At 49.5% G+C, this 20,611-nt stretch overlaps 2 protein-coding genes across 3 annotated transcripts in view; both read left to right on the forward strand.

The window, feature by feature from the left end:
• Positions 1–20,611, forward strand: part of LOC119841806 (mast cell protease 3-like) — a 500,929-nt gene that overhangs the window by 420,203 nt on the left and 60,115 nt on the right.
• On the forward strand, positions 13,679–20,514 carry LOC119842385 (duodenase-1-like). Of its 2 annotated transcripts, XM_038370432.2 has the most exons (5): positions 13,679–14,104; positions 17,492–17,639; positions 18,497–18,632; positions 19,115–19,381; positions 19,698–20,514. In XM_038370432.2, the coding sequence occupies exons 1-5, from the start codon at positions 14,038–14,040 to the stop codon at positions 19,908–19,910; spliced, it is 831 nt and encodes a 276-aa protein (XP_038226360.1). In that variant the 5' UTR covers positions 13,679–14,037; the 3' UTR covers positions 19,911–20,514. The 2 variants fall into 2 exon arrangements, with proteins under 2 accessions (XP_038226360.1, XP_043351920.1); XM_043495985.1 differs by lacking the exon at positions 19,115–19,381 and having other exon boundaries at positions 13,952–14,104.

Here is a 20,611-nt window from a genome sequence, read left to right on the forward strand (position 1 = left end):
GGTGTTGGGAGAGGCCATGGGGAAGTAGCCCAGGGAGTTGCAGCTGTCACACAGCTGTTCCAGGAGGCTCTCTTGACAGCTGCATTCCACAGGGCCCTGGGCTGGAACCCAGAGTAGAGGGTGGACCCGGGTTCCCCCCAAACCTCCCAACTCCTGGTCAGTCACAGGAGGAGTTGACCTGGACTTTGGGTTCATGAAAACAGCCAAGCTGAGGGCTACCGTGAAGTTCCAAGGTGAGCAGATCCGCCAATAAGTGCAAGACCCACCAAGGTACAGGAGGAACTTTGTCACAGTGTTCAGTTCCCATCAGGACTACATGAAAATGCCAGCCCCAGGGACTGGCCTAATGTCCCCACAGGGAGCCTGGGCTGAGCTGGGAAATGATCCCAGATTTCTTGGGTCCCAGCCCTGTGCCTTAGTGCAGCGACTAGCCTCCCTGTGTGGGGCATGGATTGGCAGTGGGGTCTCAAAGGAGCCTATGGGGGCTGGGCCTCCCCACCATCTAGGGTTGCTCTGAAAGCCCCATTCGCTACAGCCCCCTTAGTCTCAGAAAGATCAGAGGGAGACCTTTACTGCTGCCCATATTTCCCCCTGCTGGGCAAGGACCCCGCTTCCCACAGGATCCAATCCCCCCCCCAAACACTCATCAGCCTCAGCCACAGGGGGCAGTAGAAAGGCAGTGGGCAGCAGGACCAGGACCAAGAGCTGCATCATCAGAACCAACCAGGGACAGACACGGAATCTTTGCCTCAGTCCTGGGGTTATATGGACCACCTGGGAGCAGGGGGGCATGGCCTGGGAACCACAGGGACACGTACACTCCTCGGAAACCCCCACCCTGGATGGGCCAGAAGCAGAGATACCAATGGGGGAAACCTCAGGTCACAGCTGTGCCCTCATCTGGGTAGGGGGGGTGTTCTCCTCTGCTCTGGTGCTCAAACAACCTGGCTGGGGAAGTGGCTAACACTGCTCATCCCTGCCACCAGTGTAAGAAAGGCCCCAGAGCCTCTCTGCACCTAGATACCCAGCCCCATAGATGTCAAGGTCTGGAGGGGCTGTGGTGACCTACCAGCCTGATCCCCTGGACACACAAGAGCCAGAACCTACCTGGTAATTCCTGCCTCCACTGTGGCCCCAGGTCAGTTGTTCCTCTGTTACCATGTTCAGTGTTTGCACCTTAACACACTACTGTTATTTGCATTAGGTGGAACCTAATTTGCATTAGGTAATCAACTCCCCACCCTCATTCCACTCCCCCCCACCATTGTGCTGGGTGGTGCACTGACCCACAATCCTGACTGAAAGATCATCCAGCTCAAACAGACACAGAGAGAATCATTCTTCTTATTGTACAGATGGGGAAACTGAGGCCCAGGGAGATTGTTCCAAAACCTGTCTGAGGGGTTTGGGTGCTCAGTTCCCATCAGCAGTGCATGAAAATTCCAGCTCCAGGGACTGGTCCAAGGTCTCCACAGGGAGCCTGGCAGAGCTGGGAACTGGTCCCAAATTTCTTGGGTCCCAGCCCGGTGCCTTAGTCCTGTGGCCAGCCTCCCTGTGTGGGGCATGGCGTGGCAGTGGTGTTCCAAAGGAGCCAGTGGAAGCTAGGCCACCCAACCCCTCAGGCTTCCCTGAGATCCACAGCCTCACTCCCTCCCTGTCACTGGAGGTGCCCTCTTCATGGGGGGGATTCACATACACAGAGCAGGGAGCATCAGTGGTCCAGCCATCCCTCCATCCTGCCTCCACCGGAGCCAGTACTGGATGTTCCCATCCAACCTCCTGATGGCCTTGGAGCACAGTTGGTGACCCCTACTGTAGCTGCCTGTGGGATCCAGATATCAGGTGGGTCCAGCACTGACAGGGTGGGGAGATAGGTGTAGAAACTAATGGTGTTAGTTTAGATGGATCTAGAATGGAAGCACATAGATGTGACTTGATCTAGATCTGATGTACATGTATCTGTAGAGGTGGATCGATCTAGACAGGAATTGCTTGATCAAGATGAATCTCGAATTGACCTAAATGGATGCAGCAGCTTATTTATGCATCTGCTTTGCTTAAACATGGATCTCAAATAGTCTGGAATGTCTCTAGATGGGCAATCGTGGGTCTACATGGCAATGGATGGAGCCCATCTGTCATCTGTCAGACATGCCAAGACCATTAGCAGAATCCCAAGCAAAGTAGTGGAATTGCTGAGATGGGACTTCATCAGTAGAGATACTAAGGGAGAGCGATATAACTGATACCAATCAATATGGTTCCATGGACAGCAGGCCTTGTTAAATGAAGATGATGTCGTTCTTGGACAACATTACAAGGCTGGTTGATAGAGGAGACCATGCTGAGGGAAGAGAGAGATTTGGTCTCCTGGAAGGCATTTGCCAAAGTGCCACATGAGTTTGTGACTGAAAAACTGTAACATCAATATGGCTAATGTGTCATAAATATAAAGGGAAGGGTAAACACCTTTAAAATCCCTCCTGGCCAGAGGAAAAACCCTTTCGCCTATAAACTGTTAAGAAGCTAGGATAACCTCACTGGCACCTGACCAATATGACCAATGAGGAGACAAGATACTTTCAAAAGCTGGAGTGGGGAGAAACACAGGGTCTGGGTCTGTCTGTGTGATGCTTTTGCCAGGGACAGAACAGGAATGGAGTCTTAGAACTTAGTAAGTAATCTAGCTAGAGATACGTTAGATTCAGTTTTCTTTAAATGGCTGAGAAAATAAGCTGTGCTGAATGGAATGGATATTCCTGGTTTTGTGTCTTTTTGTAACTTAAGATTTTGCCTAGAGGGATTCTCTATGTTTTGAATCTAATTACCCTGTAAGGTATTTGCCATCTTGATTTTACAGAGGTGATTCTTTTACTTTTTCTTCTATTAAAATTCTTCTTTTAAGAAACTGAATGCTTTTTCATTGTTCTTAAGATCCAAGGGCTTGGGTCTGTGGTCACCTATGTCAAGCTATAGCTCCATTTATGCAGCACCCAACTCATGAGCCTCAGGGCAGGGAGCCAGGAGCCAGGTTCAAAGCCAGCTCCTATTGGCTCCCTTGGAAATCCCAACCCTTAGGCTGCCTTTTTGTGAGGGAAACAGCTTGTTTGTTTCCCTTGGGATAACAGACATGAATGAAATCCTGAGAAAGACCCAGCAGTTTGTAGCTCTTCCGTCATCTCTGCCAGTTGAGTCATTACCTTGACCTGCGAAGTCATATTAAAACTGCAGGGAATTCAGAGAAGGACTACAAAGAACTGATCGCAGATCAATCCCCGCCGCTGATCGCCTTCCTACCTCCCCTGCTCCGCTTTGCTGCATGGCCGGCGCTGCATTTCACTCAATGCTTTGTAGCCAGCAATGAATAAAAATGAAGTTACCAAAAAAGTGATCCTGGCAATGAGCAAGCAACATGGCCCACGAAATCCAGAGCAGCCATTGCACCTGCCAGATCTCAGGAGGGAATTAACCCTACAGGGGAAGGCTTGGGCTCGTGGTTAATGCGCTAGCCTGGGACCCAGGACAGGTCACATGTTTTTCCCCCACACATTAGAGCCAGGTGCACAAGGAGCCAGGTATCCTCTTCCCAAGTGCGATGGGAGGGTCTATAGCAGATGCCAACTCATGTCCTCTCTTGTGCTTTATCTGGTAGCACATTGCTCCACAAGCATCCAGTGTCATTTTCTTCTGAGTTACCAGTGACTTGGAAGAAGCTGGTGCCATTTTTGACATTGAGTGGATGTCCCCGCCCCTTTTGTCCACATGATCCTTCCTGACTAGGTGGTAATCATGGATTCTAATCATCCACTCAGGGGAGTCATCCCACCAGGATCCAGTCATACCAGTTAGAGCAAAGTGATGCTCCCAGAGGAGCAATTCCAGTTCCTCCTGTTTGTTCTCTAGCACTGATGCAGAGGCGAGTTAAGAATGTCTTGTCTTCATTTAATTGGAATTCCTGGATTACTTTTGTTCTTGATTTTGTACTGACCATAGGCACTGACTAGGACTCACTGGCAGCCAACCCCTTCCCCCCGCCCCTTCCACCCACTGGCGGCCCTCCCGGTTAATTCCTCCCCCTCCCTCCCAATACCTACTGCACACCACAATCAGCTATTTCACGGCATGCATGAGGGTCTGGGAGGGAGCAGGAGAAGCAGGGATGGGGAATGCCCAGGGGAGCAGACAGAAAGACGCAGGGCAGGAAGAGGTGGGGTGGAGTGGGGGGTTGAGCACTTCCAGGGCCCGGAGGAAGCCAGCACCTATGGTGCTGAGAGCTCATTTCTTCCCCCTTTTTAACTTCCCCTTTGGCTATTAGTTTAGCCCCCTCTTGGCTCCTCTAGCCGGCCTGTTCCCATGGAGATTGGTCCCCCTTTTCCTGAGGAGGAGGCCATCCAAACTCTACAGTCCCCTCTCCCCATAGAGGATAGACTGATATTCCACAAAACCTTCCACTCTCCACACCACCAACATAGAGAAAAATCAGACCCCATTTCAGCCTGTATTTTAGGCTAATCCAACCCTGCTCTTTCACTCTTCTCTCTCTGGACCGGCTCTTTGGTCCCCTAAGCGTCCTCACAACCCTTCTCTATTTCGGATCCAGTCTTAGTTCCTGTGTCCTGCACACAAATTGGTTCCAGATGGGAAGTCAGGGGGACAGCAGTGTGATTTTGCACTCCATATTCTTTATAGAAATATGCATATGAATATGTATATGACATAACTGGAATATGCTTTATGCAATATACTTCATGTAAGGTATAATTAGAAAGCTTATGATTTGCTGAATATGTTTATCCTATTTGTATGAATGTATCATTTCTGTATCTGGAGTCAGAAATATTGACTATTGATTTATTATCAATGAGTTCATGTAGGAAAGAGCCAATTACCAGCCCATCAGGTACAACAATGAAGAAGCCAGACACAGAGCTAATGGCCCATTAGCAAGAGAAACAGAGGATTAAGCAAAAACTTGGTTTTCTTGTAAGCGTGAGGATCAGCCTATAAGAAATGGCTACTGGCTCTGCAACAACCTGTGACCTTGTCACCTGATGCTGGAATCCATCTTGAATTCTGTACTTTTCCACTAGAAGGGAGTTGGGAGACAAAGGAGTCTCACGTTATGCAAATCCTATTTAAGGGTGGGAAGTGAGATACTCTTGGTTGTCAGTTTTCCCCTGCTACCCCACCCAAGATGACTGCTAGAAACAACTAAAGACTGAACTGGGAACAAGCACTTGGACCCAGACTGGAAGGGCATGCAGCCTGTGCAAAGATTCTTAGAACAACTGTGAGGGTGACATATTACACGTAACAACAACAAGGAGTCTTATGACACCTTAAAGACTCACAAATTTACAAGACTCCTAGTTGTTTTTGCTGAAACAGACTAACACAGCTACCACTCTGAAACTCGTCTACATGTAACAAGTTTCCTTAGTGTATTATGTTTAGTTTGCGTGTTCTTTTATTTTGCTTAGTAACCTACTTTGTTCTGTGCTCACTTACTTTGTTCACTTATGACCACTTAAATCTTACCTTTTATACTTAATAAAATCACTTTTGTTTATTAATAAACCCAGTGTAAGTAATTGTTACCTGGGGTGGAGCAAGGAGTCTGTGCATATTCTCTTCCATACGGAGGGGAGAGGCAAATTTAATATAATTTTGGGCTTGAACTCCTAGGAGGGGTGGACATTTGGGTGCTGTGGGCAAGTCCCTTAAGCTGAGTCTTCTCAGAGTACATGTCTGTCTCTATGTGCAGCTGGGTGTGGCTCTGCCTGTATGTGGTGTGCATGGCAGGGCTGGGTCAGATGTAACTGGGACAATGCCTCCCACTCAAGAGTCCCAGCCAGGGGAAGAAGGAAATGGAGAGGTTCAGCCCCTCAGAAAACTCAGGTGACACATGCACAGTCCTCTAGGGGATGGATGTGGCTTCTGGATGAGACCCTCAGAAACCTCTGGGTCATCATGCGAGTGCTGTGGTTCCTTCTTTCTCACATTCAAGATGCAGGGGATAAGGCCACTTGGTAAGGAACAGCCTACAGCCTAGAACGCTGCACAGCTGGGGCCATGCAAAGTTGGAGCTACGGCATACACAGCTGTGGGCATGCACAGCTGGATGTATGCAATGCTCAGCTGGAGGTATACAATACACAGTAGGGGCCATGCACAGCTGGAGCTTTGGAATGCACAGCAGGGGCCTTGCACAGCTGGAGCCAGGCCTACCTAGAGCTGAGCTCAAGCAGTTCTGCAGCCCATGGGACGTCCTTCCATACACATGCACTCCCCCACCCGCATTGATCTGATGATGAATGTGGCTAAGGCTCTTTATTGACGTGAGACATCCGCCCGCTTACTCACATGAAGGGGACGGGATGCGGCTCCAACTGGAGATGCAGATGGGGATTTAGAAAAAGCAATTTAGTGCAGGGCTTGGCCTGTGGATTCCAGGCCTCAGCTGAGATTCTGTAGCATTCTCTGGTCCCCGCAAGCCAGTCAGTCCCCCAGACATGGGTCCTGATCAGAGCCAGTGCCACTCAGATGGGAAAGACCCCAACTCGTATTTCCCATTACTTCTGACACCACAGGCAGATGCATATCAAGTGGCTGGATCCTAGTGATTTGTTTTTCTTACAGCTCTGGTCTGATAGACAGCTCAGACTGCTGGGTTTAACCATTGAGAGACTGGGGCTCCCCTTGCCTGGCTGACAGAGCTCCAGGAGAAAAGGAAACACTCACAGGGATGGGATTTCACAAAACTCTGTGTTGATTCCAGAGGCTACAAACCAGCCTGTGAAATTAACAAGTAAAGAGGTCAGATGGTGGGGAGAAAAGGGAACTTTAACTACTCGGACATCTGCTAGAAAAGTAATGAAGCAAGACACATTTCCAATAAGTGCCTGGAATGGCTTGGGAACAACTTTTTATGTCAGAAGGTTGAGAAAGATGCTGGCAGGGAGGAGCATTTTAGACTTCATTCTGACCAACAAGGAGGAATTGGTTGTAAATCTGAAGGTGGAAGGTAATTTAGGTGGAAGTGATCCTGAAATATAGAATTCCTTAGTTTAACGAAATGAAGGAGTCAGAGCAGCAGAATAAGAACAATGGGCTTCAAACAAGCAGACTAACCAGTTCAGAAAAGTATAGGTGAGTTCCCACATGAAGAAAATATAAGTTTTAAAGGAGTTCAGGAGAGCTGTCAGTTTCTGAAGAGGACAATATTAAAGGCCCACTGCAAACTATTCCTATGCAAAGGAAAGACGTGAAGAACAGTAAAAAGAAAAGGAGTACTTGTGGCATCTTAGAGACTAACAAATTTATTTGAGCATAAGCTTTCGTGAGCTACAGCTCACTTCATTGGATGCATTCAGTGGAAAATACAGTGGGGAGATTTATATCCATAGAGAACATGAAACAATGGGTGTTACGATACACTGTAACCAGAGTGATCACTTAAGGTGAGCTATTACCAGCAGGAGGGTGGGGGGGTGGGAACCTTTTGTAGTTATAATCAAATGGCTGTAACAGAAGCTCTTTGATGGCCTGGAAACCAAAGAAGAATCCCACAAAAAGGGGAAACTTGGAAAAATTACTAAGGAGGAGTACAAAAGAATAGGACAGCCATGTAGGAACAAAATCAGAAAGGCTAAGGTACAAAATGAGTTTCACCTAGCAAGGGAAATAACAGACAATAAGAAGAGGTTCTTGAAATGCATGAGGAGCAAAAGAAAGATTCAGGGAAGTATAGGTCTGCTACTTAGCCAGGAAGGAGAACTAGCAAACAAGAACATGAAAAATGTGTTTAATGTTAGCAAGGGGGAAAGAACACAAGACAAAATGGAGAATGAAGAATGTATAGAATATTTAGATAGGTTAGATGTATTCAAGTTAGCAGAGCCTGATGAAATTCATCCTTGGGTACTTACTGAATTGGTTAAAGCAATCTTGGAATCATTAAGTATGTTCAAGAACCTCTGTAGGAGATATAATGTCCCAGAGGACTGGAGAAGGGCAAACATAGAACTTATATTTCAAAAGAGTAATAAAGAAAATGCAGGGAATTATAGACCAGTCAGCCTAACTATGATACCTGGAAAGATACAGGAGCAGATTGTTAAACAATCAATTTGGAAGCCTTTAGAGGATAATAGGGCTATAAGAAATAGCCAGGATGGGTTTATCAAGCAGAAATGATGCCAAAACAATCTAATTTCCTTCTTGCACAGGGTTACTGGCCTAGTGGATAGGGGAAAGCAATAGACACCTCGATGTCTAGTTGGCAGCCGGTATCAAGCCGAGTGCCCCAGGGGTCGGTCCCAGGGCTGCTTTTGTTCAACATCTTTATTAATGATCTGGATGACGAGATTAATTTCACCCTCAGCAATGACCCTAAACTGGGGGAGAGGTAGATATGCTGGAGGGTAGGGATAGGGTCCAGAGTGATCTAGACAAATTGGAGGATTGGGCCAAAAGAAATCTGATGTGGTTCAACAAGGACAAATGCAGAGTCCTGCACTTAGGAAGGAAGAATCCCATGCACCACTACAGGCTGGGGACCAACTGGCTAAGCAGCAGTTCTGCAGAAAAGGACCTAGGGGTTACAGTGGATGAGAAGTTGGATATGAGTCAAGAGTGTGCCCTTGTTGCCAAGAAGGCCAACGGCATATTGGGCTTTATTAGTAGGAGCATTGCCAGCAGATCGAGGGAAGTGATTATTCCTCTCTATTCGGTACTGGTGAGGCCACACCTGGAGTATTGCATCCAGTTTTGGTCCCCCCACTACAGAAGGGATGTGGACAAATAGGAGAGAGTTATAACAGAAATTATTCGCGGGCTGGGACACATGACTTACAAGGAGAGGCTGAGGGCACTGGGCTTACTTAGTCTGCAGAAGAGAAAAGTGAGGGGGGATTTGATAGTTGCCTTCAACTACCTGAATGGGGGTTCCAAAGAGGATGGAGCTAGGCTATTCTCAGTGGTGGCAGATGACAGAACAAGGAGCCATGGTCTCAAGTTGCAGTGAGGGAGCTCGAGGTTGGATATTAGGAAACACTATTTCACTCGGAGGGTGGTGAAACACTGGAATGGGTTCCCTAGGGAGGTGGTAGAATCTCCACCCTTAGAGGTTTTTAAGACCTGTCTTGACAAAGCCCTGGCTGGGATGATTTAGTTGGGATTGGTCCTGCTTTGAGCAGCGGGTTGGACTAGATGACCTCCTGAGGCCCCTTCCAACCCTGACATTCTATGATTCTATGATGCTATGACGTAACAGATCTTGATTTTAGTAAGGTCTTTGATACTGTGCCACAAGAGATTCTCATAAGTAAACTAGGGGAATTACCATAAGGTGATGGCAAAATGGGTTGAAAAAGCATACTAAAAAACTATCAATGGCAGTGTGTCAAACTGGGAGAACAATTCTAGTGGGGTCCTGCAGTGGTCAACCTTGGGTCTGCTACTCTGTAATTTTTTAATTAATGGCTTGGATGATGGAGTGGACAATGTATGTATCTGTAGATGACACCAAGCTGGGAGGGGCTGATAACACTTTGGAGGCCAGCATTAGATTTTGAAACAAATGTCACTGAGCTGTGCGTCATCAGGAACGACTCACTGAGCTGTTTTCCATCTGTGGCTTGTTTTATTTCACAGGGCGACTCTGGGGGCCCCCTAGTGTGTGGAAAAACATCTTCGAGCATCATCTCTTCGGGATTCCAGAAGGGGACACCCCCCGGGGGATCCCAGAGAAATCTTGACAGACTGTGGAGTAAATTTCATGTCTGCAGTCTCTAAAAAGTTATGGGAATTATAGTAAAACAAATAGAGGCTGCTCCCAATCATACTGAAATGGATGGGCTTGTGGAAAGATTTCATGGAACTTTAAAAGCTACACTAAGAATATATATCTCCAGGCATGAGAATGACTGGGACATGTGTCTCCCTTATCTTCTCTATGCTGTGAGACAGGAGGGCCAGGGTGCAGTGGTAGAGTGTTAGAGGGGAAATATATAAGCCCTAGGCTAATTAAGGTGTGGTTTCCTGTAGACTAGGGAGCGTTGCTACAGGTTAAATGGAGTACCTGTTGTCAATTAAGGCCCTGTCAGGAACCTAATAAAACTCCCTGCTTCAGGCAGTCGGGGGGGGGGGGGGAGAGAGAGAGAGAGAGAGACTGGAGCTTGGAGCTTGGAGCTTGGAGGTGTGTTTTGGGAAACCAGAGAACTGAAGTAGCAGCATCTAAGGACTGCAGGTACCCCACCCAAGGGGGAAGAGGGTAAGAACCCACAGGGGTTGAGCGGGGCTGGGGCTCAGAATGAGGAGAAAACCCAGACCCTTCCCCCGCTTCCCTCCTCTACCACCTTCCCGGGCCACTAGGGGGACCCTCGGTGCCCCAAGAGCAGGGGCAAGGGGTGGCATCTTAGCCCCCCACCAAGAAAAGTGCAGGACCCACCATACTAACATTGGCCATCTTGTCACAATGCCTACAGAAGTGTTCCTCAGGAAACTATTGGCTTTGCCCCGCTTTGATCTCCTGTATGGGAGGCAAGTGAGGGGACCCACGATTTGATTCAAGGATCTAGGGAAGGCAGTGCTGAGGAGAGAGGACATCCAGTAGAGGAGTATGTCCTGTCTGAAGGAGAATGTACTGTGTATGATGGCTTTAGTGTCAGGAAACCCAGAAGGGTTGGTGCTTACAGAAGTGTCATATGTAAGACAGAGGAGGAAATTGTTCCATTCTACTTGGCACTGGGGAGGTCTCAGTTGGAGTACTGTGTCCAGTTCTGGGCGCCACACATTAGGGGAGATGCAGAGAAATTGGAGACAGTCCAGAGGAGAGCAACAAAAAATGATCAAAGGTTTAGAAAACCTGACCTAAGAGGAAAGGTGAAAGAAACCTGGGTATGTTTCTTCTAGAGAAGAGGAGGCTGAGAGGGGACTTGAGAACAATCTCCCAATATGGGGGGAGGGAGGGATAGCTCAGTGATTTGAGCATTGGCCTGCTAAACTCAGGGTTGTGAGTTCAATCCTTGAGGGGGCCATTTAGGGATCTGGGGCAAAAATTGGGGATTGGTCCTGCTTTGCGCAGGGGGTTGAACTAGATGATTTCCTGAGGTCCTGGCCAACCCTGATATTCTATGATTCTATGTGAAGGGCTGTTATAAAGTGGACATGGGTCAGTGGTTCTCCATGTCCACTGAAGGCAGGACAAGAAGTGATGGGTTAATCTGCAGCAAGGGAGATTGAGGTTAGTTGTTAGGAAAAACTTTCTAACCCTAAATGGAGTTAATGTCTAGAATCAGATCACAAGGGAGGTTGTGCAATCCCCATCAATGGAGGGTTTTAAGACCAGTTTGGACAAACACTTGTCAGGAATGGTCTAAGTTGATGTGGTCCTGCTTCACAACAGGGGGCTGAATCAGGTTGTTGGGGACACCGGACATGGCCACTAGGTAACTCAAGGGGATGGAAGACCATGAGTGTTGATGAAGCCCCCTCGCTCTAGGCCCAGATGGCCCCCCTTCCCTTTTCTGCCTGGAGATACTCACAGCAGTCACGCTGAGGAGTTTGCAACAGTTTGTTGCAGGCACACACTGGCTGAAGCAAGATTAGGCCAAACAGGACAGAAATGTTAGATAATGCTGAACAAACAACTCCATATATGGTGGAATAGATGATAAGAGGAAAAAGGGGAACTGGCTGGTATACCGGATTGGCTATATGGGCACTCAGGGCAGCTTGCTATTGGATAAGTATGCTAAAGAAAGAATGTATAAAAATACGTGTAACTGCTTGCACTGGTGTGCAGGATTTGCGATTGTTGTCTCCCTGTACCGCTTGCAGCTTCAAATAAACTTTTCTACTTCTCCACCCCATTGCGATTATTGGGCGACGCACACCGGGCAACGAATCCAGCTGTTGCTTGCCTCGGGCACTTTTTGCTGGCAACAAGGTGACCTCTCAAGTTCCCTTCCACCCTGATATCTCTATGGTTCTAGCCTGTGAAATGTCTTCTGAGTTTAAATCCTCTGAGCTTCCTTTTCCTCCATTGCTCATTATCTGGAGCCTGGCCAGGCAGATATAAAACATCAAACCAAGAAAACAAAGCTGGTCTTGAAAAGTTCCTGAGAATAAGAAGTAAAAGGAAATGACTAGGCAAATGGGGAGTAAAGAAATGACAAATTTGCACACACAGATGTAGACTTCTAACAGTCTTGCCGGTGTGGGCCAGAGACAGGGGGAAGGGGATGAATGCAGGGTCAGACCTCCCCCACCCCCAGATTTGCTGCATGGCTTGTACTGAGCGTGCTCACATGGACTGAGGATGCTCAGTCACACTGCTGAAGCCAGCTGCCCTCACTCTGCCCCCTTTCCATGGGCATGGGTCATCTCTGCCAGTGACTCTCAATCCTGACCTGCAGCACCCCCACCCCATCCCAGTCCTGGATTCTCACCCTCAGCCAGGTCTGCTTATGCTCCCTAATGTCTGACTCTGAGAACTGTTTCTGTTCGTGACACAGCTGTGTGTGGGGACACACCTTTCACTGCCTGGGGAATGGGGAGAAATCCCTGCTCAGACACTTGGCTTGTCAGTCAGGCCTCAGGGCTCATAGTCTCTACAGATGGGAGGGTTTTATCTTCCAGGCAATGGCCACTGGGGGTACATCACCATAGCAGCAAGTTTCAGAGGCCGAGTCAATTGATCCCTGGGTATGGACCAGACTGGACACAGCCCCAGCTGTGCAGGGCCCAATATGCCATGCGTCCACAGATGTTGGGGGCCCGTCCTTTCTCCCTGCCATATGTCTGGGTCTACAGGCCCTGGGACAGCCTAGCACCCACCTGGAGATTGGGAACCTGACCCATACCCTGTCCCCACCCAGTTGGGGCTGCAAACCCCCTGGGTCCAGATAGAAGCGCTGCCCCCTCCTTAAACAGGCCATGAAGATACCACTCGTGGGGGATTGGAGGAGGCCCCCTGGGAGAGAAAGGGACGTTCCCACACTTTGTAGGTGCTGTTTATGGGGGTATAGGGGCACCATAAGGGAGTGGGACAGGTGAGGAGAAGGCCGGGGGCTTTATGCATTTAGGGGTCTTGTCTTCAAGCTCTTCTCCACAGGTTCATAGACTTGAAACATCCAATTTGAACACACAAGAAGGTGAGATTTGCAGGTGATCCTGTGACTCCTGATGCTGGAGCTTAACAAAAAAATACAGAGCCATTTCAGTGGGGCTCGGAGATTGATGGAGAAATGGGGCCGGGGTCTCAGGGTGATTTTTAAGCTGTTTTCTGGGGTCGAGACTTGTAGGCATGTGAGAGATTGAAACGTCTGGACAGCCAAGGTCACATTTCCTAGTGGTCAGCCTTGTTGTGTGGGGTGTTTGCTCTTTACTCAACCATGCCTGCCATGGAGCAGGCTCACAGGAACACGGCTCCTGTGCCGGCTGTTCAGAGCCTTCCCCATTGCCCATTCCCATGGTATCTGTGCTGCCCCAGGTCCACCATCTTGCAGGATACATGCTCCCCACCCTCTGGGAGAATGTCTGCTGTGGTCTCTGTGGCTGGGCTCCTGAAACCCACAGCAGGGCCCTGTCTTCAGCTTGCTGCTCTGAAAGACACACTGGGGAGGAAGCGGGAAGCTGAACCAAGCCAGCGGGTGACTCAGCATCTGCCACACTCCCCACCAAATGAGTTGCTGGAGGGAGGAAATGGAGAGATCCAGATGATCTTGGCGCCAGGTGTGCTGGGCTCCAGGCAAGCCCTAGGAGGCCCTGATCCCAGATGCTCTGGGAGAGGGGGCAGAGACGCCCTGACCCCGAGTGACTTTCCCCCGGGCTCCTTCCCCCAGAAGGAGGTTGTTTTCCAGACACCAGCTCCCTCCCTCCTGTCCCCCACGTGTCAGTGGTGTGATGCTGAGGTTTCTGAGGGTGCCTGTATGATCCAAGCTCCCCGCGAGGGGGGAGAGTACATGACCTGTGGTTTGCTGCTGGCTCTATAAATCCCCCAAGACTGAGGCTCGAGCACTGTTGCTTTCCCAGATGGTGACGATGCTGATCCTGATCCTGCTGTCCGAGGCCTTTCTCCTGCCCCCTGGGGCTGGGGCTGGTGAGTGCTGGGGGATGAGGGATCATGGGGAATGAAGCCAGCAGCTCTCTGGGCTGTTTGCAAATCCTGGCTCCTCCCTAGAGTCAGATGCTTCTGCCAGGGTGACCGTTGGCTCCCAGGACCCGGCTAGGGAAGGGTTTGGAGGTGGGGGCGATGGAACCCGGGTGGCAGACCTGGTACCAAGATAAACCCCGAGAAATTGTTTAGGGAAGGGACTGTGCTGCATTTGGCACAACGGGGTCCTGATCTTGGTCAGGGTCTTGGCAGTGCCCAGCACAATGGGGCCCTGATCTTGGTTGGGGTCTGTGCAGCGCCTCGCACAATGGGGCACTGATCTAGGTTGGTTGCACCATATGCAAAGAACAGCAACAGACTCTCAAACAGCCTGGTTGATATGGATGCCAAATTAACATTCCTAAGTCATCTCTGAAAGCGGTCAGGTGTGAGCTACACACAGACTTGCATTGGTTTAACTAAACTGATTTTAAACCACATCTGTAGTTCAACTGGTTCAGCTTTCCCTGTGATTTAAACTTGGCTGATAGCATTGGAAATTTCCCAGGGGCCAGCTAGCCCCACAGAACCAACGGTGGGTCAACCCATACGAGTGCCTGCATATGGGGGGTTGCCCGGGGTTAAAGCAAACGGTGCAGTCTCGCAGTTCCTAAATCCTGCATCCCTCTCATGGTCAGAGACTTTCTCATTTCCACCTCAATCTATTCCTGCCCAGTTTATCCCATTTGTCCTTGTTACCACATTGTCCTTCAGCTTCACTAGCTCTTCCCTTGCCCTTCTGTACCCTCCACCCTGATGTCTTTACATCAATTGTCTAGAGTTTATTTCATGCCCAAAGACCCATGTGTGTTGAGACTTGTTCTGAACTGGTCCGAAGAGGCTTTTATTTTTTCATGGGAAATTTTGACTTTTCTTTGAAAGCCCCCAAAGTTAGGTCTTTTTCTATTAACTTTTTATTAATTTTTTAAAAAGACAGAGAGAGAAAGTGCGAAAACAAACAACAAAACATACATAAACCAAAAACTTCTCATAAGATATTAAATATTTGCTACTCACCTTAGCTAGGCTTGAGACATTATCTGTAATATGAATGGTTAGAATATTAATCCCTCACCGTATTCCACGATTTACAAACACAATTTGCTTATAAAAATCCCACTAAATGAAAATTATTAAAGGAAGTAAATGACTAGAAGCAAAAGTCAGAGAAAATGAATAGAGATGGGTAGGGGAAGGAAGTGGGTAGAGAAGAGGAGGAGGTGAGGGGGGGAGCCATGCGTTTGATCGGATCATTCAGAAACTTCATTCGGAAAGTATCTCATATCTCTAACAACTTTTCTTGGTATCTCTGTAACAGTGTAGTGGGTTAGCAATTATCCCTCCCCTTCTGGTTCACTATATCACTGGAGCACCGCCCAGTATTGGGGAGTTAGCGAATCAAATGTACGGACCCGAAGACCCTTTAGTGGGGTAGGGCTGAGTCGCCACGTAGGCTAGGTGGCGCTGAACCTCAGGCATGGCATAGCAACAAACAGGCCATTCATCCTAAGGTGGTGAGGTTGCCACCCCAGGCAACAGGAGTAGGAAGGACCCGAGCCCACCCTGCTCTACTGAGTCATAGCCCAGGGCTATAGCAATGGCAGATGAGTCAGCGGGGATCCTACCACAACATGGTGTCTCAGGTTCTGACAGATAAACTGGACCATCATCTGTTTTTCCTCAGCTATTTCTTACCACAGTCTGAGCAAGGGGTTCCGTAGTCCACGGGTCCTCTGTCTCATCGAGCTATTAACCTGCCAGCAATCCTGGTCTGTCCTCTCCACTCTCAGCTTCCTCTGGAGTCAAGGTAATCCTTGACTTGGCAGCAGACCCTGGACATCTGTCTCCTTCCCTGGCTCAGGCTCAATGGGCTAGAGGCCCCTCTTATACTTCCTGTCATGCCCCTTAGCCACTCCACCACACTACACACAGTCTACCATTCTTTACAGGGTGGCCAACTTTAGGATGTCTATGGTCTAATCTTTGATTGTTGGTCCCTTTTTGGATTTCTGTTTTTGTGGAACTAGTCTTTCCACCACTGTTAGTGCTCTGCTTAGCCAGAGTCTTTCAGATTTGTTCCGCTTCCAATTAACACCCATTAGGTTGAAAAATACATGTTTAATTTTATTTGACTGAAAAAAAAACCCCTCTCCAATTCAGTTCCACCCAAAGCATCTTAATGCCTTCCCAGAGCATATGGGTTAAGTCAGCACCTGCCTAATTATAGCACCAATATTTGTCTGACTTAGCAGCATTTGTTTTGAATGATTGAAGAGAGGCACAATACATCCTCCATATTCCTGTGGAATTAATCTTAATTGTAGGTCCAAGGAGCAGTTCAGAGAACTGGCTAAAATTTGTTTCCATTTGCTTAGCAGAAAATAATTGGCCTTGTTCCTCCTTCCAATGCTTTAGGGGATCAGTGTTTAGTTCAAATTTGCTGGCCAGCTGTGCATATAATGTTGCCTTAGATGTTGGATCTGACAAACCTTTGGAGAAACGACAGCAGTAATGGCTCGGGGTAGGGAAGGAAGTGGGATAAACATATGGGAGACAGCATGTTACTGTTGCAAACCTTGCCACTCCTCCTTACTTTCTCACATAGTTATTCAATAGGCGGACCATGGACCAAATCTGGACTGCCCGACACTTTTGAATGGACCCCAAATCTTTTTATTTACTTATTATTATTTCCATTATTGTTGGCTTTTTATTATTATGTTCTGTGGCATCTATCCTTGATTATACCTTTACCAAGAAATGTGGACCTTGACAAAAAATAGTTAACTATCCCTGCTCTGGCAAAATATTTACAAATATTCAGCTGAAAAGTGCCAAAAACTGGGGGAAATAATCAGATTTTGAAAATGCCAAAATGTTGAGGAGAGGAGGTGTGGTCTAAGAAACTTTTCATTATCTAGAAAACCCAGTTTTCTGTTGAAAAAGAATTTGGAGGGCCAGCTTGGGAGCAGCCCTGGCTTGTCACTGTGGCTTGATGGAGAAGGTGAAACATCAGCAGGGGACATCAGTGGATTTCTGGTTGACTTTGCCTCCCAAATCCGTTAACTCAAGGCAGAGCAATTACTGCTCCACTCCCGGTGTGTTTGACACTGATTCGCCACCCAGAGTGGTCAAAGCTGTAGATTTACCCCAGCACTATGGGGTGTCCACTCTGGGGCAGAGTGGAGCAGGGGGCAGGGTTCCAGGCACAGGGATCCCCCCCAGGGGGTGGGTTGAGGCTGTGGGGACTCCCCTTCAGGATGGGGAGCTCGGTCCCAGTCTGGCCTAGGGAGAAAATGGGGCTCTTTATATGAACCTGGTCTCCCCCCACAGGTGAGATCATCGGGGGCTGGGAAGCCAAGCCCCACTCCAGACCCTACATGGCCCGTCTGTCAATACGACGTAAAGACAAGAATTTTCTCTGTGGAGGGTTCCTGGTGTCGGAGAACTTCGTGCTGACGGCCGCTCACTGCAAGGGAGAGTAAGCGCCTCTGTGCTGGGGATGTTGGGACAGGTCAGGGTTAGCAAGTGATGGGGGAGCCGGGAGCTCTGGTGCCATCATAGTTGCAGGGAAGGAGCAGTTAGTGCTACAGGCTGGGAGAGCAAAGCCCAAGGGTCCGATCTGCTCAGGGGGCGTCGGCCTGTCTCTGGGGGCCTCTGCAAACCATGGTCCAGCACCAACACCGGGTAATTCAATGGAGCTACAGCCAATGAGAGCAGCTGGGGTCTGGCCCATTGCTCAGATCAGGGCAGGGAGGTGCTCACAACCCCAGGAAAGCTCTGCAGGTCTCTGGGCTGGGGGGCCTGGACATGGACCCCTGTCTGGATCTAGCTGGGAAGTGTCACAGGGGTAAGGGAAGCTGAGACCCATGGGCCAGGAGGACAATGGGAGTGAAGCCGCTTGTGGAACAGCACAAGCGCTGGTGAAGACACAGGCTGGGACCCCAACACCTCTGGGAAGATGCTTTGTGCTGGAGCCAGTGCCCGCCATAGGGGAAAGGCCCTTGTGCCATGCCCCACCCCACCTGAGCAAGCCAGTCTCTCTCCCAAGATGGATCGGAGTGAGCTCTGTTAGAGGGAAAAGGCCTCACCTCCCATTCCCCAGACCCCCAAAAGAGCCAGTCTCCAGTCCTGGGTCTGAATCAGAGACAGCAATATGTCAATGGGAATTTTACATTTTTACTGGCTGGGAGCTGAATCTGAAATCACTTCTTTAAACCTCATGCTGCCCTGTCCCGACAAGTAGCCGTATTCCTGTGTCAGACCCACATGTGCCCATTCCATCCCATATACATGTTCTAGCCCCTACATCCTACATATTGCTCTTGGCTTTTACAGCAAGATCACTGTCTTCCTGGGAGCCCATGACATTACCAAAATGGAAAGGAGCCAACAAGTGATCCCTGTGAGACACCAGTACTCCCACCAGGATTATAACAAGAAGTCCCTTAACAATGACATCATGCTGCTGGAGGTACAGCCCCATCCCATCCCACCCCCCAAAGAGATCTCACAGTGCTGCAGGCACCACCCCCATCCCAGCACCTTGCCCCCAATGATCTCACATTGCTTCAGGAACTGCCCCCATCCCATCACCCCACCTCCAGTGACATCAGAGGGCTGCAGGCATCTCCCCCATCCCATCCCTGTTCCCCCAGTGACCTCAAACTCCTACAGATACTGCCCAAACCCCATCACCCCACCCCCAGTGACCTCACAATGCTGCAGGTACCACCCCCATCCCATCACCCCGCCCACAGTGACCTCACAATGCTGCAGGTACTGCCCCCATCCCATCACCCTGCCCCCAAGTGACCGCACACAGCTGCAGGTACCTCCCCATCCCATCCCCAGTGACCTTGCAGGTATGGGTTTGTCTGTTTCTGGGGGTTGGGGAGTGTCTCTGTGTCCCTGAGTGCGACCCTCACATTGATTTTCATCGGTCTTGTGTCTCAGCTGGCAGAGAGAGCGAAGCTGAAGAGATGGGTGGATACCATCGCCCTGCCCCGTGCCAATGAGAGAGTTGAGGCCGGGACCATGTGCAGCGTTGCTGGCTGGGGCGGCACTAGCACACATTGTGAATCAAACTCGGCCAGGCTCCAGGAGGTGGACGTGTTGGTGATGCAGGATGCTGCATGTCCTAGTAATGGGCCATACCATTACTATAATGCCTCCACCATGATGTGTGTGGGGGATCCAAAGACAGGCAAAGACTCTTGGAAGGTGAATGTCCTCCTGGCTTCAAGCATCCTTGATAAATCATTATTAATGAGGCTGCTGGTGTTGCAATCAGGCCTACAAGCAGCGGTCAGCAATCAGGCCCCACTGCGCTGTATAAATGAATGGGAAAATATCAGGTCTTCTCCCAGGGGGAGGCAGAGAACAATTCTAGGGGTGGGGGCGGGGGGGGCTGAGACCAGCTGGATACTGGGGGAGCCAATCAGGGAATGGGTGGACATAGGGGGATATCACTGAGCTGTACATCAGCGGGAATGACTCACTGAGCTGTTCTCCATCTGTGACTTGTTCTATTTCACAGGGCGATTCTGGAGGCCCCCTGGTGTGCAGGAATATAGCCCAGGGCATCGTCTCTTGGGGGCCTTGCACCCCTCCCGGGGTGTACACGAGAGTCTCCACCTTCATCCCCTGGATAAAGGCGACGATGAAGAGGCTGCAGCTCAGAGCCAAGCCGGGAATAGCAGCTGAGGCTGGAGCTGCATCACTTCTGTCCTTTGGTGACACCCAGATATAGGTCCTGCTTTGCAGATTGGCTGAGCTCCCCTCTTCCCCGGATAGCCCCTCCCCCCCCGCCATCATTCCACTCAGGCAGCGCCCAACCCATAAGCATCAAGGCACTGAGCCTAGGGGAAATAAGGAGCCAGGTTCCAGACCACATCCCTTCGGCTCCCTTGGCAATCCGAACCCCAACCCTTAGGCTAGGGAAACAGCTGGTTTATTTCCTCTAGGGTAACAGACATAAACCAAATCCTGGGGCAGACCCGGCAGTTTGTAGCTCTCCCCCATGTCAGCTGGTCGAGTGACCATTTATTGGGGGATCTTCATTGTTATCTGACCTGATAACTTCTGTGAAAACTGCAGCCTGCCCTAGTGTCACTGGACCTATCCCAGGGGTTAGTTCATCGGGCTGGCCACTGCCCATTCCAAACACACCTGTTCCCAGTGCCAGGAAGGCCAGTGGGAAGGGAACGCAGAGAAGGCTGCACTGAACTGATTGCAGATCCATCCCCGGCACTGATCGCCTCCTTCCCACCTTCCCTGCCATGTGGCCTGTTGCATTTCGCTCCCTGGTACATTGCCAGCAATGAATAAAAATGAAGTTACCAAAAAAAAAAAAAGTGTAGCAGGAACTGAGCCATCAATCTGTACTGTGAAATCCAGAGCAGCTGCTGCATCTGCCAGGGCCAGGTGAGAATTAACCCCTACAGGGGAAGG

This window comes from Dermochelys coriacea, chromosome 13, assembly GCF_009764565.3.
Source record: "Dermochelys coriacea isolate rDerCor1 chromosome 13, rDerCor1.pri.v4, whole genome shotgun sequence".
Classification (NCBI taxonomy): Eukaryota; Metazoa; Chordata; order Testudines; family Dermochelyidae; genus Dermochelys; species Dermochelys coriacea.